Genomic DNA, 24,228 nt, shown 5'->3' on the forward strand with positions numbered 1-24,228 from the left:
TTACTGGTCGGCACAAACTATTTCCCAGGTTACTTCCCACCATGTATGCTCATAAATATACAATAAACAGTTACATAATACCACTATCAAAAATATATACAATCATAGTAAATATTTACACACCAAACAGCACAACTGAGCTCCACGTCCCCTCTGGGGAAATTTGCATTTTATTTTTACATAATAAAAGGTGTGCATGCCCCTGGGGAATACTTTTGCCCAAGCACTGGGAATCAGAATCAGAATCAGAATTCCTTTAATAATCCCCAGGGGGAAATTGCTTTTTGTTACACACAGCTCCAAAAGAATAAGAATAAACTTATCTTAATAGGAGAACAGGTAGAGGTAAATACAGTGGTGTGAAAAAGTATTTGCCCCCTTACAGATTTCTTCTGCTTTTGCTTTTTTGTCACACTTACATGTTTCAGATCATCAAACAAATTTTAATATGTTAATATGTCCCAAAGCCTTAGAAATGGCTTTGTAACCCTTTCCAGACTGATAGATGTCAATAACTTTGTTTCTTGTCTGTTCTTGAATTGCTTTAGATCGGGGCATGATGTGTTGCATTTTGAGATCTTTCAGCCTACTTCATGTTGTCTATTTAAGGGATTTCTTGATTCTACAGCTCTGGCAGTAATCAGGCCTGGGTGTGGCCAGTGAAATTGAACTCAGCTTTCAAAAATGTGGTTAATCACAGTTTATGATTTAACAAGGAGGGGGCAATTACTTTTTCACATAGATCCAGGTTTGGATAGCTTTTTTCCCTTAATAAATGAAATCATCATTTAAAATCTGCTTTTTGTGTTTACTCAGGTCATCTATGTCTGATATTAAAATTGGTTTGATGATCTGAAACATGTAAGTGTGACAATAAAGCAAAAACAGAAGAAATCTGTAAGGGGGCAAATACTTTTTCACACCACTGTACATAGAGGTGTACATTAAAATACAAATTTCAATTTATCGTTCCACTTTGCTTCACAAGTCTTACATTTTACCTCACTTGACAAATCTGCTGCTACTACTGAGGCCTAACTCAATATGGTTTGATTTGCTCGTTCACCGGTGAACGACGAGGCAGAACAGCCTCACTGTGAAACACTCACGTCCAGCGAACTGCAACATAATTAATCCATCATTCAATCAATCAGTAAATACATTCATTTAAATGCTATGATATGTGTTCTTACCCTGTATATTAATGTCTGCAAGTCTGAGCTCAATTAACCATTCTTATACCATGCTACTATTTAATATTAACCTGTGATCCAGTAACGTCATTACACAACGTTACAGTTGATCATCAGAATTGTAAAATTTAGAACTATTTGATAGTATCTGTAGCAGTGGTGATCTGAGCACATTCGACTATTGACAGCAAGTTTGACCGTATTACTCCTGTTTTCTTTTTAATACACTGGCTCCACGTACATGCTAGAGCTCCTTTTCAGCTACTTTTCACTTGTAAAATGTTACACTAACTTACACATCCTAGTTATCACTTAGTCACTCCACTTATACCAGCTAAGGCACTACGCTCACAAAAAAATCAGAGAACAATGCACAGAAGCTCTCTGTGTATATTGTTGTATTCTTAATATTATTCTGTTTATAATTTTCTATATAGAGTACTCCACTTGTATTTATGCACAGCCCTTTGAGACATACCTTGTGATGTTGGACTATAATAAACTTTGGCTTGACCTGACTTGACAGGGCAGTCATACAAGCCCTAAGCAAAATGTCTTAACTGAAGGGTCACAAAGGACAGAAGGAGGGTCTGTTGGAGAGAAAAATTGTGAGCATAAAAGTGGGTCAAAAGCAGTAACGGCAGCCCCCACCCCGCCTATTGTTTTGGGCACAGGCTTCATCTGACTATAAATGAGCTGTGCATTTCAGTCATCATTTCGTATCTTTTTTTAATTGCACACGCAGGAAGTGTCGAATAGAGCAGACAAGAGATCTAGTTGGTTATTATAACTTCAGCATTTTATGCAGTTGCAGCGTGTCCCTTTTAAGCAGTCAAGATCATATTGTCTGTTCTGTCTGCATGAAGAATATATAAAATGCAATAAATATTTCAAAAGATTACATCTCTCAGGATCATGGTGGATTGTTATAATCATTAAAACCTGTGATTCTCATTTTGACCTTCTTTGTAAAATAGTTAAATGTGAACTTCCACGTGTTCTGGGGTTTAATTGTGAGCGGATGTTAGGAGGGCACTGGCTGGGGAGGAAGGGGTTAAGGCTGTACAGTTTATTTTGGGCAGGTGGGTGGAGGCTGCTGGAATGTGCCTGAGGGAGGGTGATAATGTGGCCACTAGGAACCCCAGATCCTCAGCAGAAACCCTGCGTGCCTCTATCAGTCCGCAGCAGTTGGAGCTCCTCCAACTGAGAACTGTTCTTTTCTCTCTTATGTTAAAGTAATTTGTGTAGCCCATATTACATGCAGTGTCACTACGGGTTCACAACAGCAGTGTGAACAGAAAGATGATAGTTAAACAAAACACAGCAAGTGGATTGTAGTGAATCTGCTTTTAGTAGACTAGTAAAACAAGGCAGTCCGGGGAACCAAATCCAATAAAAATAGATTCATCGTGACTCCTTGAATAAGCTGAACATCAATTCTGTACATCTATCTTGGTCCAAGGTGTCACATAGATGTGGAAACATGCATGTAAACCCCTCTTTTTAGATGATGGTTGCCCCAGGCTGTATGTGGCCAAGATATATCAACCAAGGCCCAACCTGCATTCCTGGTAGATCACCCAGCCACCTTCCTCTCTCCGCACTCTCAGCAGAAAGGTCAGACTAAATCAAGCCAGGAGGCGCCGACCGTTCGATGTCCGATTACGCTGGTTTTAAGTGAATTAATCAAAATATTCAAAGCAGCTGTCATGTCTGTCTGTGGCAGTGAAATTAGTTAGAGGACAAGGATTTATTCAGATATCAAATTATGCTAGCATCGTTGGATTATTTTGTAAGTGAAACTGATTTGCTTTGCTGGTGGAGTGCCATTTCAACTGAGTTATTTCAGTGATACCAGCACAACCCTCCTCCTAACCTTATGCTGCCCCCATACATCCGACCCTTTAAATATCCATATCAATATCACTCTTTACATTGTGCTCTGCAATTTTATTTCTGTGTAACGTTTACGCTCCTTTTAAAGTTAACGATACGAGTGCTATCCTACAGCCAGTGGGGCTGCATGCATCTGTTCCAATCAGCCACCAGTCAAAAGCTGGAAAGGTTTGGCTGCGTTCACTGAGTCACCCAGCTAATATTTGATACTTATATACAACACTCCTCCTACACAAAAAATATTTGTGGATGCACAATTATAACCTGGTTTCATTAATGCATAGTCTCTTCAGTGTTATGGTATACTTTCATATAACTGCCCCACTCAGCTGCCCCCTTTATAAACAAGATCCTCCTCAGGCCAGAAATTGTCCAGAGGCCACGCAGAGCCTTTGAAGTCTCCTCTCCTGTGTCTCTGTCTGCTTTAAACACCAGCGGTCGGGCAGATGGAGCCCAGATGGACAGTAAAGTAGGGATGTCTTTAAAAATTCATGGCACTCACCATGATCAGGGCGAATGGAGGGGAGTTGGCATTAAACATTAAATTGCACACACACACACACACACACACACACACGGACATGCATTGGGAGTGGGGGGAGGGGGCTGTTAGTCACTACAGGAAGTGTAGCTCGAATGAGAGCCAATTGGGAGCGACACTTATTGGGATTGCCCATCAGGTTTCTGCTGATACAGCTGTCTGATAAGTGCTCGTTGGGTTTATATTCCTCCATAGTTTAGTCCAAGCCTTTTGATCTGCCTTAGGTTTGTATGCATAGGCTGAACCCTGTGGTTTCTGCTTTTTATATGAAGTTGTGCATTTTCACAGCTGTAGATTTGTCTAATTAAAAGGGTCTGAAAAAGCAAAAGGGGAAATCTGCTGAGAGATGCCTTGAAATTTAGATATTTGAACCTTCAAATTGTCCCCCTTGATGTTTCCTGTGCGCTCATTTGGTCGCATTCACAGGTTGGCAACGACAAAAATAGCTTTTTGACCTTCTTAGATCCCTAAATCCACTGGTCTTTTTGTTGTCAATGATTAACTAACATCACAGGCCTCCTCAACAAGGGCCGGGACCCCCACTGACAGGAAACACGACATTAAGAAGGCTCCAATGCTTCAATATCTGACTCATTCTGTGTATCATCTGTTCAGCTGTGGAATATCAGACTACTGGATATATACTCATCTCTTATTGCTAATCTAGCTCTTCCATTTACAAAAGCAGATATGATGTACATTTTTTGTTATATTTTTCTAGTATTCTGTACTGTAAATGCCTCTATTTTTATTATACATTTAAGTTTCGTGATTATGCACCAATATACCAAGCCAAATTCCTTTTAATGTGAAAACTTACTTGGCAATAAACCAGATTCTGTGTTTAGGAATCATCAAGCTATGCACAACTCAGTCATTACTGAAGCAACATTTTACACACTACCTTTAAGTTTCTGCCCTGGATTATTTCAGAGTTCATAAACTCCAGAGAAACAAACTATTTTAACTTAATTGGAGTCTGCAGGGGTTGAATTAATCAGAACAGAAGAGTTTTCATTTAATCTTAATCTCTGTGTGCAGCGATCTGTGTTTAACAAGAAGAAAATAAGAGATTAATGGGGCCCTGTTCACGACATGAAAACAAAAGGCCGAGGCAGCATGGGAAGACCTCTGAGAGTGTTCCTGTTGAGTGGAAGAGAAACGGCACTGGAGGGGAGTGAGTAGGTGTGACTCAGGGAACAGGAAATGTCAGTCTGTTGGCGTTGAGCTTTGAACCACTGCCAAGTAGAGTGTGTAGTACATGCTCATTTTGACTGTGAAGCCCTGCAGAGCATTAAAGCTGTGCGCAGCGCCAAGCGTGCAGCGTGGAGCTGATGTCAGAAACTGTACAGCCATGGAGATTCTGGAAATTGGCAGGGGCTCAATACGGAGGAGGAGGGGGTGGGTTAAAGCAGGAATGTAAACAAAGATTGCATAAAGGCTAGGGCTAGTTCTTTCATCCTGTCTTTTTCTTTGGCTGCTGTGTTATAGTGTATAGTATTGATTTAATTCTGGCACATTTTTTAATTACTTGTGCGGCATGGTGTGTCCCCCAAGCTTCCTCTTACTGCAATGTGTGGAAGCCTTCATATAGAAAGAGGAAATGGTTCTTCGGGCCGGGGGAGACTTGCACAAAACCTTCATTGTCTTTGCCGCTGTTGTATGTGAATCTTATTCTTGATCTCTCACTTCTTCCTTTCTAAAGGAAATATGTGAGTGCTGGCATCTCTTTCTTTCCCTGTTTTAGCCTTGTGTCTCAATATCAGCACAGAAATAGATCTGTACTGAATGCTTGGTACTGCCAACAAACAAAGCTCAAAGTCAATTTTTTTTCACACACACACACACACAGCGCCTCAATGAAAGGCGTTCGTTTGAACAAAAGCAGAGCATATGTGCTGTCACCTTCAGATGCTTTTGAAAAGGTAGCCTGTGTTGAAAGCTCTCGATCTTGAAAGAATCAATTAAGAAACGGCTCAAACACAGAGATACAAAGGTATAAAGCTTTTCAATGTCAGAGTCTTGTTTGTGCTTTAATAACTCGAACAGTAGGCAGAGCAGGAGCTATTACATTGGAAAAGACCCTTTGAGTACTTTGATCCTTCATCATTTGAGGCTTAATGGGAGGAGCTCTGAATTGTTGGACTCTTAACCTTCATTTCGCACCAATGTGAATTGATAATGGACCTTTTTCACTGCAGGTATTTTATAACAAGAAAGCCACAGGCGTAACAAATGGTGCCTTCAAATGGGTCCGTGTTTAGCGTCCATGTAACGCCCCCCTCTTGTGTTATTCACAACTATGGAAGTGGAAATTTTCTAAAAGCTCTGACTTCAAGAGTTGTGACTTTTTGTTGACATTTTCAGAATTTGAGGCATCTATGGGAGTTAATTGTCCCATGTCGTGTCAACAAGCTCACAACTTCCATTTTAAGGCAGCGTAATGATGCATTACCTTTTAGATGCATACCAATTCTAGGGGATTGCTGATGTGAATGCTCACTAATTGACGATACTTAACGGCATGGAGCTTATAGCAATTCACACACGCTTTACATGCAGTGATGAAAAACACAGATGCTGTCGGTAAAGTGGAGTGAACATTATGACAAAATGAATGAACAAAACTTTTTGTTGTCATGTGAGTCCCTGTGTTTTGACTGAAATGGGACAACCGTCTCAGATAAATGGCATTTTAGAAGGGAAGCATTTCAGTTTTCAGATTTAAACGTACCCTGTTAGGTGTTTGACCACTAGTTGTGCTATGGTGTAGTGTTTTTAGGAGTGTTTCCTTGTTTTGTTAGTACAGTATCTCTTGCACATGCTTTAGGACGCCCACGCTTGATCTGATACAAGCTATGTCACTAACAGTTTCATCAAGAACTGTAGAAGCGTACCACCAAAGGCAAGGGATAAGACAGATAGAAGGGCAGCTAAAGGTTCAGAGTAAGGTTTGTAACAGTTGAGAAGCATTTTTCCCCTTCTTGTAAGCAAATAGGATGCATACATGCATCTGCGTTTGCAATTAAGCAAACATGGATGTGAGCTGTGTAGTCGACTCTGCAAATGTTGCAAAAGTAAGTGCAATCAGCACGTTTATTAGGCTTAAAGAACACCCACAATGCATTTTGGTAAAAACCATACAAACGTAACTTTACTGAAAAACGTTTAAGTTGCAAATATGTTGTTTTTCTTGGGGTTTGATTTTCAAGACTTCTGCTCCCTGTAGAGGACAAACTGGGGTTGCTTGAGGTCAAACTGCAGCCCACCCACCTATTGATTGGTGTGGGCTCAGCCACGTGGCCTCAGCATCTCAGTCGCTAATGAACCACATGGACAGATACAGTATCTGCCTCCACTGGGCTGGGTGTGCCAGATATGTTTTTAAGGCCACCGTTGTCAACCATTAAACTCATTGCTCTGCCCATCCATTACTCTGATTGACAGTGCAGCTTTCCTGGGTCAGATTAAATATCTGTTGCATGTTTTCGTCCTGTTTGCATACAAGCACTGCTGCAGACCTTCCCCTGAACCTTCAGCTACCCATTCTATCTCTGTCTCCATCTTTCTGCCTTCAGACACAAACATTATCACGGCATCTGCACTGGCGCTGAACAAATGTAAATGAATAATACATACCTTCAGTGCTCACAAAAAAAAACATTCATTAGATTATTATCTAGGTCAGAATTTAGCTGCCATTTTTTGGGGAAGGCTGTCTTACAGATACACATCTAGGGTAAAGACGTACGTGGGGGAAATAACACTGATTTTGAGCTACCTCTCGTAGTATTACTTGGTTATTTTGTTATTACATTGCCCTCTTTCAACACATTGGGTAATGATATTTAATCGCTGTTACACCCACTTCCCGTCCTTCGGCCTGTTCAGCTTTGCCATGCCCAGTTTGGGCATCCATCATCATGATACTACTCATTAGCAGTGCGGTTAGAACAGATTGCTCACAGCCACACACATCAGACTCTCGAGGGCCCTGGGAAAGCTGGCTTCTATTTCTGATTTGTATCCAAATCTGCGAGCCATGGCAGCTGATGGTAGCAGGCAGGAATGGCGTGCATGTGTCTATAGGATAGTGCTCATTCTGGCTTCATGTCCTGTCTTCATCAAGTGGTTTCCACCTTTTTCTCATGTCAGCAAGGGATATTTTACGTCCATTTATACCCGACAGAACCCGACCACAAAAATCCTTAGGCAAAGCTCTGCATGCAGGCTGAGGCCTGACTTACGACTTCTCGACACGTTCCCAGAGATCGTTGAATTCCCGGCTTATCTCTTCATTTCCAGAGGTGTATTCCAGCATAAGGAAAACCACAGTGTCTGGAAATAAAGGAAAACTTGCACATTAGTTGACCCATTCAGCAGGTTGGGTTAAGCAGCTTTGCATACAGTCTGTGTATCATTGTCTGTGTTTTCTTCTAACTTGCATCGCACTTCGCTTCATTTTCAGGGTAAATATGACTGTAGCAGATAAAGTGGCTCCCTTATCGTCAGTCAATGGAGGTGAATTTATGAGGCCAGCCGGTCAGTTAGGATTATGATGTGTTTGATCCGGCCTGTCAATAAAACACCGTTCAATGCATCAGCAATCGGACAGCTCTATTGTCGCTGTCAGTTGTGTGCATGTGGGGGGATGGGGAAGGGCAGGGCAGAGAGCAGAGGAGACAAAGATGGATTCACTATAGATGTCAGTTTAGGAGGCATGTCAGTGCAGTTTCTGTCACGCTGCTGTCAGCTCTGTCGACTGACTGGATTAAGTTATTTTCCAAATGAACATGAGAAGCTCTCACTAAGGAGGCAATTTAATTTCGGACTGACAAGGGTGATGGTACATTTCTACTGTGTAAATAAATAAGTAAATAAAATTTGTAACAGTCTGTCCTTTTTAGTCTTTTTTTTGGTAGATCTAAGGAAATTCTCTCTGATCCTTTAACACTGTTAGATCTCAGGAGGCAGCCATGCTTAACAGGAGTTATTTTATTATCTTTTTTTTTATTCATGAGTCCTCGTCTGTTCCAATTTGCTATTTTGCTACACTTCATTTATTGATTTGGCCTTGACAGCCTCTTGAAAAAGGGGGTTTGAAACATGTTGCCTTCGATCAAGGAAGGCTATTAATGAATAATAAGTCTTACTTGCCTTTCTTGAATGTCGTATGGTTGCGTTACATTTTTGTTTGCTTTCTATTACTGTGGGTTTTGATATCATAATTTAATTATATTCAACAATAGATTTCTCCCTGTGTGACCGATGGAGTCTCAGTGCTAAATATCATTCCCACAAAGACGCACCTTCTTTTTGATAACCTCTGTAACTTGTCTGGTGTATGTTGTAACAAAGAATTGATAAGTGGTTGAAATTGTTTGAATTCCTCATCCTTAACACTCATTATCTAGTGATGAGCAGCGATAGATGACAGGACTGAAATGACAAAGAAAAGACACCAATAAAAAGTCAAACTCGTTCAGCATTTAACAAGGCGTCGCACCTCTGCTCTCTTTGATTAACAGATGATCTCTGGAAAGTGTCGTGCAAATGGCAGCAAAACAAAATCTGACAAACAAAGAGAAAGACAAACAAAAACATGGGTTTGTCACTACAAGAATCTGATTCTTTTTGATTTAGTGGTCAAGCAGAACAGACTGATTAAGAAATCAGTTGGAGTGTCATTTTAATATCTGCTTCACCAGTCAATATCAAGTTAGAAGCTGCTTCAGTCTCAGCACTCACTAGATAAGGAAGCGAAGATCTGCTGTTCATCTGTACTTGGATTTCTTTATTTCTTTTCAAAATCGAGATTAAAAAAAAAAAAGTGATTTCAGTTGATATCTTTGGGAAAAAAAGAGTCCTATCTCTGCATTATCATACAAAAAAGAACAAACTTGTCAGCTCCGTGCTTCTCCTCTGCACCACAACACACCATGTTGTGTGTTTTGTAAACCAGTTTTGGGTGTTACTGTGTCTTGTGACTGTGACCTGCATCTTTTGATGAAAAAAAGTAAATCTGACTGCAGGGTTTTGTGTCTTAAATAGTAGAGAGATTCAGCAGAATCCTGGCTGTGTTAACCGCTCTGACAGCTTATGACCTTACTGTGATGATGGTAATCAGATAACGGCTTCAATAGTTAGAGCGCGGACTTCATTGCAGTAAAATTGAATTATAGGCTGACCCCACTCAGTGAAATTCCTTCTGTACACAGAAGAAACTGTGTTTTTACCTCATCTGGTATGTGGTGGAGATTCTTGTTTTGTGTGAGCCTTTTCACCTAGAATATCCTCCTCTTAGACATATTTAGTAGAGATCTTTTTTTTTTTTTTTTTGTGCTTGAATAGGATTTTGCCCTGCCTGTGTGTACGTCACACACTTTATGAAGACATTACATAATAGTACAGCAGACAAAGAAAAAAAAATCAAGCAGTTGTTTTGGAACCCCAAAAAAGTCTGCGGTGACGTCCATATTTTTCATTATTTGTATTCTCTACATGCTAGAAAAACAGACGTATTCTGACTGAGATTCAACATTATAGTTTGTCTCATAACATTGGACAATAAAGTACCTTCTACAGTAATGTAAAAAATCTTATGAGTAAGCAAATACAGGACAGGAGTAATTAACATCATGTGTTCTCTGTTCATTCATTCATATTCATCACATGATAAACACCTGATGGCTCACTCTATATGAATCATTGTATGTCAACACTGACATTTTGCAATGTTACGTAACCGTATTGTACACACCTATCATCTCAGGAACAAACGCAGAGCGTTGTGGAACTGAAGCAATGTTCATGCTATGACACGTTTTTCTCTTTGTGGCAATACTGAAGCGATGCAGCGCTGGTGCTTGTGTCTGCTTTGCTACATTAATGACACTCCTAAAAGGGCTTTGGCCTGGAACAATGCAGCGTTTGAATATGGCCGATCATGTGTTCATGAGCCGTATCAAGACCCCCCACCCCACCCCCCAACCCCAACCCCTCTCTCTGCCAGCCATGCTTTCCCCTCCCCCACTGTCATATATGTACATATAGATATAAAATGCAGTTGCCAGTTTATTAGGTACACATAACAGTTCTGCAATAAATCATCCTGCATGAATGTTATAATGGTCAGTTTATGTTGAAACAGTTTTAAAGAGATGAAGATTTACGGTCATTTTGGAGGATGTAGTTTGTGGTGCTGTTGAACTGTACTGTGTTATACTGTGTGGGTCTGACTATTATTTTGTCCACCCCAACAGAAACACCTCTCTGTTTAATGCGGGACAGTTGAAGGGTTGTTGCTTTAGACTTCCTTAGTTTCACCCAGACGTACCTAATAAACTGGTAACTGTGTGTGTGTGTGTGTGTGTTTACATTTTAGTCTCTTTTTTACGGCAGTTATGCCAGAGGGTTTAGTTTAGAGGGATAATGCTTAATTTTAACCATCATCTTTGCAAGGTCAGGACTATGCTTGAATTTGAATATATGCCCTGAAAGTGCTTGCTTTTCAACATAATCTGCTTTTTTATCCTCACAATAACTCATGTAAAGCAAAAATCTTATTTGTTTGTTCTCTCCTGTTGTCTCGCACCAGACACTGAGCAGTTTAGGAGGTTTTGTTAAAATGAGCAACTGGTAAAATATACAAAATCACAATACACATTAATTGTGTGGGTTTAAAAGAATTGTGTAAACTTTATTTTTTGCAATTGCATTTTTATAGTAAGAATTTAGATGTGATGATAAAAGATTTGAGTCTAGTAGCTTTTTGTTGAGAAGTGCTGGAATTTTGCTCTTAAAAGGCCGTGCAAACCTGTGTTAGACATGGCAGAATTACATAAATACGACAGCAGCATTTTTCCTGTCAAGTCAGGCTTGATGATACATTGAAAACAAGTTCATACTTAATCTCTTTCATGACAAGAAACAACTCAAGGACATAGATTAATCTAAAGTTGACAAACTGGTCCTCCAGGATTGAGTTAAAGGGGATTTTGTCTCACTGTAAACCTGGTTTCTGCTGTGTTCAACAATAGGAAAATTACAGAGACTCACAGTAAATAAAACACATACTATGCGTTATGCAACACACGTTGAGGTTATCATTCTGTACCTCTAAACGAAGAGAGTTAAATCATATTCACGGCCTTAACTCCAGTCTGTAGTTTAACACAACCAAACATTTTAACAGTCTGTAGCATAAATAATAAGACTCCATCAATACTCACAATATTTTCAGTAGTAGAAACCAAACAATAAGCGTTATCAACTAGAAATAGCCTAAATAAGGAGATGAGACCTCACCCAATCTGAAGCTCATGATATGGAGGAACTGCTGCAACTTGCAAAATTGGCTTAGCTAGTATATTTATATATTCAGTATTGTTTGTAGTTTTATGGATTCCTCCGGCGAGAAGAAGGGAATATTTTTACGTTTTAAGATAAACATCTACTGGTCAGAGTGACGGGGAACCCCCAGCCTCTAACTGTGATTTTCACACAAAAGCTAAGAGTTTCAATCTTTTTTTTCACACTTTGAACTCTAGTGTGCTTGTGTGTGTGTGCATGTTTTGCGTGTGTCAGCCTCACCTCAAGGTGATTGAGGTAATTGGCAGGTGTAAGGGAGCACGTAGATGATACCCCGGTCTCTTCTCAGTTTTGGTTTTCAGTTGCAAAGCCTCTATTATGTGCTATGTGACACTTGTGTGCCACTGGCCTGCTAACTGCCATTTGCATTAACGGTGAAGTGAACCCCTCCCCCCTCACACACATACAGTATTACCTCCCCACCACCACCAGGACTGCTTTGATGGCTGCAGAGCAACAGCAATAGGCTGCTCTTTGGTTACTGATTATTTTCAGAATAAAAAAGACTTTGTTTTGTGTCTAAGGCCTGTTTATAATTTATCCGCAGACAGGCTGTCGCTGACCTACATACTCAACCAGGGTGGGAAACTATCAGACAACAGTCAAACACTAAATACTTGTTCAAATGCTGTCTGGTTTAGCTAACCAGACAGCATTTGGTTAACTTTCCACTATCACCATTTGTCACCAGAGCAAAATTCTGTCTTTGATGCTAAATTTGCCACCACAAACGATCTGTGTAATCTGTAATTGCTGCTCTTTTTTTCCCCATTATAGAAAGTTTGAACAAAGTTGCAGAGTTTTAAGAAGCTCTACAGACTGTTTAAATGGGGACACTTAAACAGTCTGGAAACATTCACTCTTCTAATCAGCTCTGAAGTTTTAATGGGCCTTTTTGTTGCAGGGCATTTGTGAAGGGGTGTGAACTGACTCCCTGCGTTACCAGTTGGCCCAGTTTCTAGTCGTTTATCTAGCTTCTTGTCGTTTATCTGAATAGCAGAGCTTTAATCCAGGAGGGGCCCCTGCCCCAGCACACATACTATAGACACGAAGACCTGTATAAGCCTACCATAACCACACCCACCTCTGCCCGATAAAGTGTGTCTGTGTCTGTGTGTGTGTGTGTGTGTGTAGTGGCGACAAGGGAGTTAAATGTACATAAGGGTTATACACAGTACGTGGAGCTGAGAAAGGGCAAGAGTCAAATAGGCTGAGATGGAAACTGATAGAAGTATCGGCAGGTAGAAGAAGACAATGAGGAGAAAAAGAGATAGAGATAAACAGTCAGAAAAGACAGAATGTGGGAGGGTGGAGGCCTCCAACCCTGGACCCATAACCACTATCACTCCCCATAATGCAGCTGATCCATTCCCAGCTTCTGTCTGATCCACAGGTTGACATGTTTTAAAGTGAATATATGATGTGTACAATAGCAGCCACAAGACAAATCGTATTTAGTGCATTTTCTTCAATTTAAAAGCACACCTTCTATCATTTTCCAATTGTCCCTTCATTTCTTTTTTTTTTTTTAACATCATGGTGTTTGATTGAGATGTGATTTTTTTTTTCTCTTTTTAACTTATGTTTTTTAATACTTCTACACTCCACATGTGCTGTACAGTTTTGACGTCATTTCACTTTCCATCGTTGTCTGTACAAAGGCTCCAGCTGCCTTGGCATCTGTCCGGTTTCAGTACAAGTGCAATAAAATGTTAAGTGTTGAAGTGCAATAGGATTTACCTGCTACAGAGCACAGCCTCGTCTCTGAAACATGTTAGAGCATCAGTTTGACTCCACACCCAGCCTCCTTCCAGGAGATCTTGTCAGAATTACTTTGCTTCAAGCTGCTCTTTTTGCAGATGTAGACATGAACAGATTAAATGGCAGAGCGTGTCTCATTTAGCAGTTTGATCGCAGCATGGATCCAGTTTGTGGGAGCTACAAATTGCAGTGAAAATTACAATACAGTCATGATTTAATAACGTTTTAAACAGGACTTAAATCTTCTTCAGGAATTAGAAGTGTTCGTTTATGCTACGCTTATTCGGGTGACGGACCCATAACAATTTATTATTGTAAGCTTTAATTGGATTAATTAAAGAATAATGCAGTTCAGTAAACATGTTAATCTTCTATTAATATCTCAGTTATTGGATTATATTAATCTGCGTAGGCTAAAGTCATACTCCCTACAGAGATGTGGACAGATTCTTCTCCTGGTTTTAAAGAAATATAAATACACACACTTCCATATGTTGATGTGAGATGCATGAATACTCTCCCAGATCTTGTAAAAGTTAAATGTTACAAACATCATGGCGGCAGACAGAAACAGAGGGTAACAGCTGTGAGAATTTAGATTAGAGTCACATGTGCGTTGATCCAAAGCAGGATACCATGTCCACGTTCGTGTTAACAGCGCACGGTGAATGAGACTTGAAACTGGATCTGCATCAGTAAGAAATGATACTGTGAGTGTGTTCACACTGTTCACGCTTCTCTGTAGACCTCCAGCTCCTTCAGTTGTCAGAGAAACAGTGAAGCTGATCAACACATCGCCTTTCAACACTGTAACGCGGCCATTACATGTCACAAGTGTTGCTTACTCTGAAAATTAAGGGGAACTGCAGTTTGTTATAGTTCAGAATTAAAACCTTTTTTTCATATGTTTTACTAGAATACCAACAGCCAAAAAGTATTTGACTCCTCCACTGTGTTGTCACATCTGGAGAGTTAGCCTCCCTGTTTCCATGTGACAGTGCTCCCATCATGCCACTGGGGAAATATTTGTTTGTGTGATCAGGACACAGAGAGGGAGGGAGGGGGGGCAAATAAAGCAACATGGGGGGATGGGAGTTGGGGAGGTAATTTCCAAGATTTATGGTGCGGCACTTCACGAAATGCATGCATCCTGTAATTAAAACTCCCCCCCCCCCTTGCCTCCAGCAGGCCTGTACATTAGCCGGCATCCCCCATCCGCCTCAACCCTCTTCAGTCCAGCAGTCCCCACCCCTCTGCTCCCCTTTACCCACTAGATAATAAGATCAAAAGGCAGCTTGGTAATAATAATAATAATAATACATTTTATTTATAGGCGCCTTTCAAGGCACTCAAGGACACCGTGCAACACACAGTTAAAAACAAGCAGTGAAAACGCAAGTTAAAAAGTAAAAAAAATTTAAAAAACCAAGGGGTGGGAGATCTGCAGAGTGATGTTACAGTGAGCAGGCTTCATGTCACTAATGAGCACTGAACGCCACAATGAGGGGCAGTCTGTTAGTAGGCCACTACTGTCGACGCCGCACCAGGCGTCAGCCAGAAGAAGAGCCTTTCATTTTCATTTCCTCCGGCCGCAGCCTTAAAGCAAAACTCATAAATGTTTTAGTGCCTGTGTTTAGTTTAATTCACCTTGACTTGTGGTGGCAGAGCAGCTCAGAGGTTAGCAAGGAAGTCTGAAATAATCTCTAGATGTCAAATGTCACTGAAGGATGCAGTTTCTTCGATTGGACTCGACTTGTTGTAGCACGCACAGGCTCATTCAATAGAGATTTTATCAGTGATGCAGCCAACACATGTTCCAGGATTGTATTGACAATTCTTAAATAAAGAACATGAGCTGCATCCCTTATAACAAATATTATCAAACTGGCTTTTTTGTATGCTGAACCACACAAATCTACAGTTCTATAATGTTGTTCATTTCTTCATAGGACTCACATTTGGTCCATAATATATCAAGAGTGAAAAGATGGCTTGTTCTGTCCGACCAACAGTCCAAAACCCAAAGATATTGAATTTGTAACAGAAACACAGAATAAAACAGTAAATCCTCGCAATAAAGAAGCTGGGACCAGATACTGCTGCTGATTAGTTTTCTGCCAAACTTTGCTTCAGCTCTTTTATGTACTGGTTAGTTGTCATGGCATTAGTGCTTTCCTGTGATGTGATACAAACCGCTCCTCGCTGCAGTGTACAACATGAGGGTTAGTTGTGGTTTTAGCTGTGAGCTGTTGTGTCTGTGTAGTAACAATATGCTGCCTTTGTTTGGTGGTGCTCAGCCGTACACGGTCTCTCACACTATGTTTCACAACCTGCCATTTTCAATAACAGATTATGAAACTCCATGACCTCACATAGATATTGTGTCATATGTTGTTGTCAAGGCTGAAGTGTCCTTGAGTTGGATACTGAAGCTGTACCACCGCTCCCTCACCTGTAAGAGACTACGTGTCAGCATCAAGTGTGTGACACGTAAATAGAAAGACCTCCAACAAGATATTTCACTATCACACTGGCAAACTGGGCTGGAAAAACAACCACAGGCTCAATGGCCCCACTGTGCTCCCCCGAGTTGGCGCCCCACTTTTACTGCTAACTTTCACCGAACTTTCCAGAGCCCGGGGCCCCGCCAGCAGCTGGAGCCACATCAGGTTCTCATCAAGACAGACTGGTCCACGGCTTTTCCTTAAGTTTCATCTCTTCGTATGATCAGAAGACAGCCGATTGGTTTTCTCATGACAGGCCTTGAAAGGCGATGTTTAAGTGACCAGATTTTATGTTTTTGTTTACAGTCTGGTCATCTCGCCGTCACACATTATGGCACAGACATTTTCTCTCGGCTGTTCAATGCATCGTCACGCCGTCAGATCGCTTTTGTGACAGCAGAACACGTCCTCGCGTGTGTTCTTACGATGGATCTCAAACATTTGTTGTTGTTGGATATAAAGTCATAACCTTCTGCCTCATCTGTCTCTCTCCTCTTCCTCTCCGTAGCTGTACGAGCTGGATAGAGACCCAAAGAGAAAAGAGTTTCTGGATGATCTGTTCAGCTTCATGCAAAAAAGAGGTATGTAACCACGAGTCTCTGAAGACTGCATCAGCACAATTGCTCTCACTCATTAAAAGTACACCCACATCTATTCCTGCCATGTCATACCTCCTCATTTTTTCTCCAGCCAATGTCATAGAGAGACTCTTAATAGTTGGATGTAGAGGGATGATCTCCCCCCACTGTCTCTCTCTCTCTGATATACGACACAGCACCATCTACTCATCTTTCACTCACATGGGTGGGGTCTTTATTCATTTCGGAGATGATTGCTTTATGGTTGCACAGCTCCTAGTCGTTCCCAGGCTATAACTAGAAGGGACATATCGTATCAATGCCTGGGAATGGATTGGTTTACCTTCCTGTCCTGCTTCTTGTCCACATGGCCCTGCTCACACCTCTAACACCACACACACACACACACACACACCCACCACACACACACACACACTGACTCAGCCACCATGCAGGGCCTTTACAATGGTTACATGCATAACTTCAGAACAGCAAACTAAGCCAAATAACCCCCCCCCCTCTTAAGAAATTGTAACTTGTGCAGTGTTTTCATGTATCTCATGCACAAATGCCCAACAGCTCATTTCAGGCGTTTCCTGTCTGGTAAACAAGCAGCTGTTGATGTGACATATTGATAAATGGCTAATTAAATTATATCAGCAGCCCGACAACAGACATGTGGTCACAACTAAGAAAACCACTAGTAAATGTTACTTTACAGTGTCCAAGTCAGCAACAACGACCTGATCTGCCAAGTCCACACTGAGAATGTCAGAGCGCCATCTGCAGGTTGTACAGATGTCTAAGGCCTCACTCCTTAAAATGGAAATAGAGGATCGATCATATTTTGTGTCACGTGTGAGCCTGAAAATTGTGTTTGAGAAGACTCAGTGTTTGAATTAATTTAATTTGATAAAAAAGATTAATGCTTTAAGGCTTTCATTTAATCCTTGCTGGCAAAAGGACTTTTGTTACAGTTAAATAGAAAATTGTAGATATTGTCCCCAAGCGTTATGTCTCATATTTGGTTTGTTATTTACTCACACTTAACGACAAGAAAACTGCCCAGTCAGGTTGAGTGAAGTCAACCAGAGAAATACATGTTTGTATATTTTGTGTGACACATTAAATGTTTAATTCACAGTAATTTTGTTTGGTTAAAATAAAAAAAGATATACCAAAGTTAAATGATGTCACAACTCTTCTCCAGTACACCACACTTAATTTAGGTATCTCGTCCTCATTAGGGTGGTGTCTACGCTATCGTGTTTCCGTATACAGTCTGTCGATCTGTCACATGACTGAATTTTCATAAATTTTATGGAGTTGAATTAAAGCTCACTGTGTGTGTGTGTGTGTGTGTGTTCGTTCTCAAAGTTTAAAAAGAAAATCAAATCAAAACCAGTCTTGTTTCAATTACTGATGAATGTGGTGTCTCAGCACTGACATTCAGACTTATGATCAACTTAAAACATGTAATAGGCTGGTGAAATGGTTAGAGTGATTTTTAAATGTCATGAATAAAAGAGACTGTGGCCTCTAGCGTGCTCTTTTCAAACATGCATCAAACCTCAAATATTCAAGTATCGTTTGGTACATGAAAAGAAGTTTCCCACTAAGATGGTGTTTTTCTCTATGTTGACCTTTTCCCTCTGTGTGTGTGTGTGTGTGTCTTTTATTCCAGGAACCCCAGTGAATCGTATTCCCATCATGGCCAAGCAGGTCCTGGATCTGTACATGCTCTACAGGCTGGTGACAGAGAAGGGCGGCCTGGTGGAGGTCATCAACAAGAAGCTGTGGAGGGAGATCACCAAGGGACTCAACCTGCCTACCTCAATCACCAGTGCAGCCTTCACCCTCCGCACACAGTCAGTACACACACACACATACACGCACAAGATCATGTGATCACACCTCCAGTTGTTTTCTTTATTCTGAAATGTTGCTGAAAGTTTGCCTGGTTCCATTTTTGTGCTTGTTTGTATTTACAATGTTCGTTACAAGCCTTCAAACTAAACAACCAGCTAATTTATTGGGTACTGTTCTGTTGTTACTGTTGTCCTGTCAGAGTAGAGATCAATAACACAACCGATTTGATGATTTCTGCAACTTCAGGTAGTCACAACTCTCATGGCCATAAACCTTTTGTTCTACTCAGCGTTTCAAGCGTGTTGAGCTGCTGGCTGTATCAGATGTCAACATCCATTTCGTTTCCCAGTTAACCCCTGTGTTTGAAGTCATTTCCTGTGGTTGGTTCGGATTGCAGCACGTTCTCACTCCTAATTAGCTGCGCCACAGATCCCGTTGTATGAGAAGGAGACCTGCATTACACATGATTATCTTCAAGAGTATCTCCTTCGATCGCTTTAAGCACTTGTCCATCTCTCGATATCTTCTACAATTAAGAGCGGTCATGTTTCGCCGTTGTCAGACATCTACTGGGAACACTTACTTGTTGTTTAAAGGGAAACTTTTAATTTAATTTTGTATTTCTTAAAGGTTTGGAGAGACAAATTAATAAACAAATGCTCAGAATCAAAGCTAGAAATCCTGACTTTAAATTCCTAGTATGTTTGAAACAAAAAATAATAGATGATACTCTTCCTACAATCCATCTTTATAAGACTTCTATAAGATCTTTTGTCAGACCCAATGACTGTCAAACTCCACGCCAGAGGTTTCGTTATATTGAATTTGTGTTTTCAGTCAGTCCTGGTGACATCAAAATTGATCTTGATGTGCAAAATTTGTAGAATATCCCTTTTTTCAAAGCTTTAGGGACTAATTTGTGTTCTTAGCTGTGCATAAATATGTGAATGCATATATGTTGCTTCTAGATACATGAAGTACCTGTACCCGTATGAATGTGATAAGAGGGGTCTGAGCAACCCCAACGAGCTCCAGGCAGCCATTGACAGTAATCGGCGGGAGGGCCGACGGCAGAGCTTTGGTAGCTCCCTCTTCACCTACTCGCCCAATGGGACGCCCACCATGCTGTCCTCGCCGAAGCTCCCCACGTCCAGTGTGGGCCTGACAGTGGGCACCAACGGGGCCTCGCTGCCGGCCATCCACAAGATCAAGAAAGGTGAGATTTGTCAATATTTTTACACTGCTTAACACACATGAACGAAGTTATGCTATGAGCTCCAGATTTATAGACTTTCAGAAATTCAGGTTGGTCAGGGAGGAGTGTAATTTTTACCTTGCCTGGATAACTTCAGTTGTATTTGCCTGACTGAAGGCGCCCGTTCTCTCCCTCTCTGTGGTGTCTGGCCAGAAGAGGAGGGAGGCCAGCCACTGCCAGGGCTCGGTATGGCCCGTTTGCCAGTGGGGGCCTTGGCGGGTCAGTCGGTGGCTGCCGTACAGGCAGCAGCAGCTCAGGCGGCGATGGCGGCTCAGGTGGCGGCTCTGGAGCAGCTGAGGGACAAACTAGAGGCTGGCGAGCCGCCAGAGAAGAAGATGGCGCTTCCAGCCGAGGAACACCAGCGACTGCTGCAGAGAGCCCTGCAACACAACCTGCTGGCCATGACCGCTCAATTACCCATGAACATCCGCATCAATAACCAAGGTACTGAGCACACACTGGAGTTTCTGACATGATGAAGTCTGTTAGACATAAGATAAAAGTGTGAACCAGCTTTCTCACATCTGCTGAGCCTAAAAGGGTCTTTTTGCAGATGGATGAAGGCTGATTTTGTCACCTCACTGATGTGAAATTGAACAGTACTTCCCAAATCTATAATATATTAATGGAAACCGAAGAGCTCCGCCTTGATAAAAGTAGATCTCATCTTTAGTCTAACAATAAGTATGAATGTTTATTGATTTCATTCTTTAATAAAGTTAATACTCAGGCATCAATTTCTGTCAGAGTGGCAGGTTGCAGCAGATAGTAACAGGTTTATTTGGTTCAGTATATCCATATCATCCATACAAAGAATAGCATTTTAACCCTGGTGATGAACAACATTGCCTAAAGGCAGCACATACATAGATAATAGAAGGTGTCAGAGGGTGCTGCCTTGAGGAATTTGAAAATCCATATTAATGTATTTAAAATTACAATAATCCAGCTACACAAAGTGTGCTTCTCCAGAGAGATCTATCTGCTTTTTAAAACTAGATAAGACCAGAAAATGTCAGGATCTGCACAAAGTTTAAGGTTTGAAGCTCCACTTCTGAACCTGAAACTTGAGCTTTTCAAGATTCTACATTAGCAGAGAAAAGAGGCATTAAAGCGTAGCAATATTACTGCATCAGATTTGCAGTGGCATCATTGTGGATTTTATATTTTATTCTTTTACATAAGATGGATTTCACATATTCTCCCCCTTCTTGACAGTTAGTATCTGAAGACACTCTTGTAATCTTACCGCAGACCACAGCACGCAACAGTGAGGAAGTAAGCCACAGCAGGCCTATATGTTGACCTGCTTAGCTTCCAGAAGCAGATGCATGCATGTATGCACACAATACATGTGTGTTAGTCTGTGTGGGGATTCCCTTCTGCCAGGAGGCACTTTGATCATACAGTTCAGTATGTCTCGGTTACTGTCTATCTGATAGAACATTCAAGCTGTTTCTCAGTACTGATGGTACAAATGACTTCAGAGAAATGAGACACACACAGTTGTCAGTGCTCTTGTGTTCTGGAGTTGCTTATGTTTATTTTGCTGTTTTAGTTTACAGATATTTAAGGGAGAAGTCAAATCTGGACTAGTGCGACATCTTTACATGATATCTTTATACTGACCAAGTGAAAGTATTTGGGTTTTGTTAACACAGCTCTCCTTTGTGGTTGTCTTCCTTATAGACAGCAGGCAGGACTCGGCCCTGAACCTCACCACCAACGGCACAGGCAGCATCAGCATGTCAGTGGAGCTCAATGGAGTGGTGTACGCTGGTGAGTATCGCTGACAAGAAGTCCAGCCGATCACTTCCTGTCATGTCTGTCACTTTCCTGTCTGAATTGCGTGGTGTCATTGCCTGTCCTCTTCTTACAGTGTGGCTGCCAAAGGCATTTTCTAAAGATTAAACTTAAAAAAGTTAGGAAGATCTTAAGTGCAAATCCCTCATATTTTCTCAAGAACAGTCTCTTTTCATTTGACTACTTACTACTACCTACTTTTTGCTTAAAAACTTTCTAGCCACTGTCCAGCCACTGTAGTCCAGATACGAAGCGAGAGGAAGGAGTCACTGTCGATAAATACAAATAATTAGCAATAAACTTAATAAACAGCAGCGAGTGATATGGGGCCTTTTTTCCCCCGGGTTTAACCTCTCAGGCAGCTTTACCTTATAAATGGAAGTTCATGCTGTCACGAAATCTGTCATCTAAGGAAGCCTCTGTTTTTCTATTTTTATGTTTATTTGGTTTATACTTACATCTTTATATATCTTTATTTATTGTTTTTATTTTTTATTTTTTTATTTTATATACATCTTTCTCTAATGGAGCTCCCAACCAAAGAGTTTCATGCAAATAGACTAATACAACCAGAGTGACAATAAACATCTTGAATCTTGAAAGCTAATGAGTGTATTTCCCTAAATGTTTAAGAGGGATACTTTGTATTCTGAGGTTAATTTTTGGGTTTCTTGTGTTTTTTTCTGTCTAGGCGTTCTTTTTGCTCAGGCAGCAGCAGGGTCGGTCTTGTCTGGTGCGTCTGGATCGTCCGTCTCCAACAAGACGGTCAGCAGTCGTGTCGCTCCACAGCAGCAGCAGAACACACCTACCTCAACCTCAACCTCCAGCAACTTATTGTCTTAACAAACCCCCAGCCTTTCCCCTTTCTTTTTTTTTTTAAATTACCACGCTAAGTAAAGCCAAAAATCAACCTCATTTTCTACACAATCTATGCCAAAAAGAGAAGAACCATAAACTGTACAGAAAGACACAAACTGAAACTCAGATCACTTGAAGTACACTATCTCAGGTTTTCTCTCATCAACTCACCTCTTTTGTTCTTCACAGCCAAAATAATTTCGGAAAAAGAAAAAAAATATACCAACTGAGAGCCAGTATATGCTAAACAAGTATGTATGCACAACCTGTGAATTATTTATTTCTGCATAAATGTACAGAATATCGGAGAACAAAAGAGAAGGTAATAACTAGGAAGGGTAATGCACTGTTTACACACACAAACACAGCTACTGATCGACAGCGATATCCTCTAGGGGAGAGATTTTTTTTATTTTATTTTACCTTTTCATTGTCATTATTATCATTATTTTATTCTCTTTATTGTGTTTTATCATTTAAATCTTTAACAATCCTTTCACTGCAGGAAAAAAATCTATATATTTAGAATTCTATAAAAAAAAAAAAGAAAATATGAATATCCTCTATTTTTAATCAGAAAAGCTTTAAAGGTATATGTTGTTTCTTCAGGGCATATAACAATGTACCGTTGTGACCTCATTTTGTGTAAAACCTTATAACTTTATTCACATGGCAGCCGTTTGGGATCTCTGTGTGGAAGAGCGCGTCCGGTGCAGGTCTGCGCTCCGGTCATGTACCCAAATATACATCATATCAATGCCCCAGATTCTCCAGCGAAACACAAGCCTAAAACAAAAGGATCTCAAGAATCTGTGTGGATATTGGTTTACGTTCTGAAGCATGATTACTGATCGCCGTCAATGCTTCTTCCAGAGATAGCTGGCTAATTTTTATCTAAAATCCTCGCCTGTTTGTTGACATAAGGCCACTTTAGGGCCTAGCTATGCCAGTCCTAAGATAAGAGAGACTTTATTTATCCCACACTGGGGAAATTTACAGGTCGTTTCTCACACATAGTGTTCAAAATGGCTGTTAATATGAGTAAGGGGTCAGTTGTGCAGGTGGGAACATGAACTAAAACCTTTTCTTGAGGGGTTTTTTCCCTCCTCGCTCCACCTCAACACGCTGGACTCTCTGAGTCTCAGCGGTGTCCGAACCGACTGTTGTCAAAAGTACACATTTTCAATTGTTCTCAGGTGTCCGTCTGCTCATCGCTATGTACAGTATCTTCACAGAGCAATGGTTTGCGACATGTTTCTCTGCAGAAAGATACATTTTTATCTTTCCTCTAACTTGGCCTTCTAGTGGAGTGACTGTCTTAAGGTCAGATGCATGCCCCTATGTGTAGATAAGGCCCTTCAGCGATCAGGAGGAAAGCAGGAAAAGCGTGATTTCCTGTCTTAAATTCACAGGAGTCGTGAATCCACTGAATCCATGTCTCCACGGAGACACTCACATGGACAATCAGGTGTCAGGAGACGCTATCGGAGCCTCAGATGAAACTTATCAGTTATTTCAGCTCATATCTGGCGTTTTTGTTCTGTTTTTTTGTATTATAGATTACAAATGCTTTTATTTTTTTGTTTCAGCTTTTGTGTTT

At 40.9% G+C, this 24,228-nt stretch overlaps 1 protein-coding gene across 1 annotated transcript in view; it reads left to right on the forward strand.

Annotated features, from left to right (window-relative positions):
* The window catches only part of arid3a (AT-rich interactive domain 3A), a 40,855-nt gene extending 17,682 nt beyond the window's left edge, over positions 1 to 23,173 (forward strand). Inside the window, exons 4-9 of the mRNA XM_070832391.1 lie at positions 16,774 to 16,846; positions 18,528 to 18,711; positions 19,681 to 19,928; positions 20,121 to 20,411; positions 21,657 to 21,746; positions 22,462 to 23,173. Coding sequence (XP_070688492.1) covers positions 16,774 to 16,846; positions 18,528 to 18,711; positions 19,681 to 19,928; positions 20,121 to 20,411; positions 21,657 to 21,746; positions 22,462 to 22,613 — 1,038 coding nt within the window. The 3' untranslated portion in view covers positions 22,614 to 23,173. The remainder of the gene's footprint in view (positions 1 to 16,773; positions 16,847 to 18,527; positions 18,712 to 19,680; positions 19,929 to 20,120; positions 20,412 to 21,656; positions 21,747 to 22,461) is intronic.
* The last annotated feature ends 1,055 nt before the right edge of the window (positions 23,174 to 24,228 follow it).

This window comes from Pempheris klunzingeri, chromosome 6 (genome assembly GCF_042242105.1).
Source record: "Pempheris klunzingeri isolate RE-2024b chromosome 6, fPemKlu1.hap1, whole genome shotgun sequence".
Lineage (NCBI taxonomy): Eukaryota > Metazoa > Chordata > Actinopteri > Acropomatiformes > Pempheridae > Pempheris > Pempheris klunzingeri.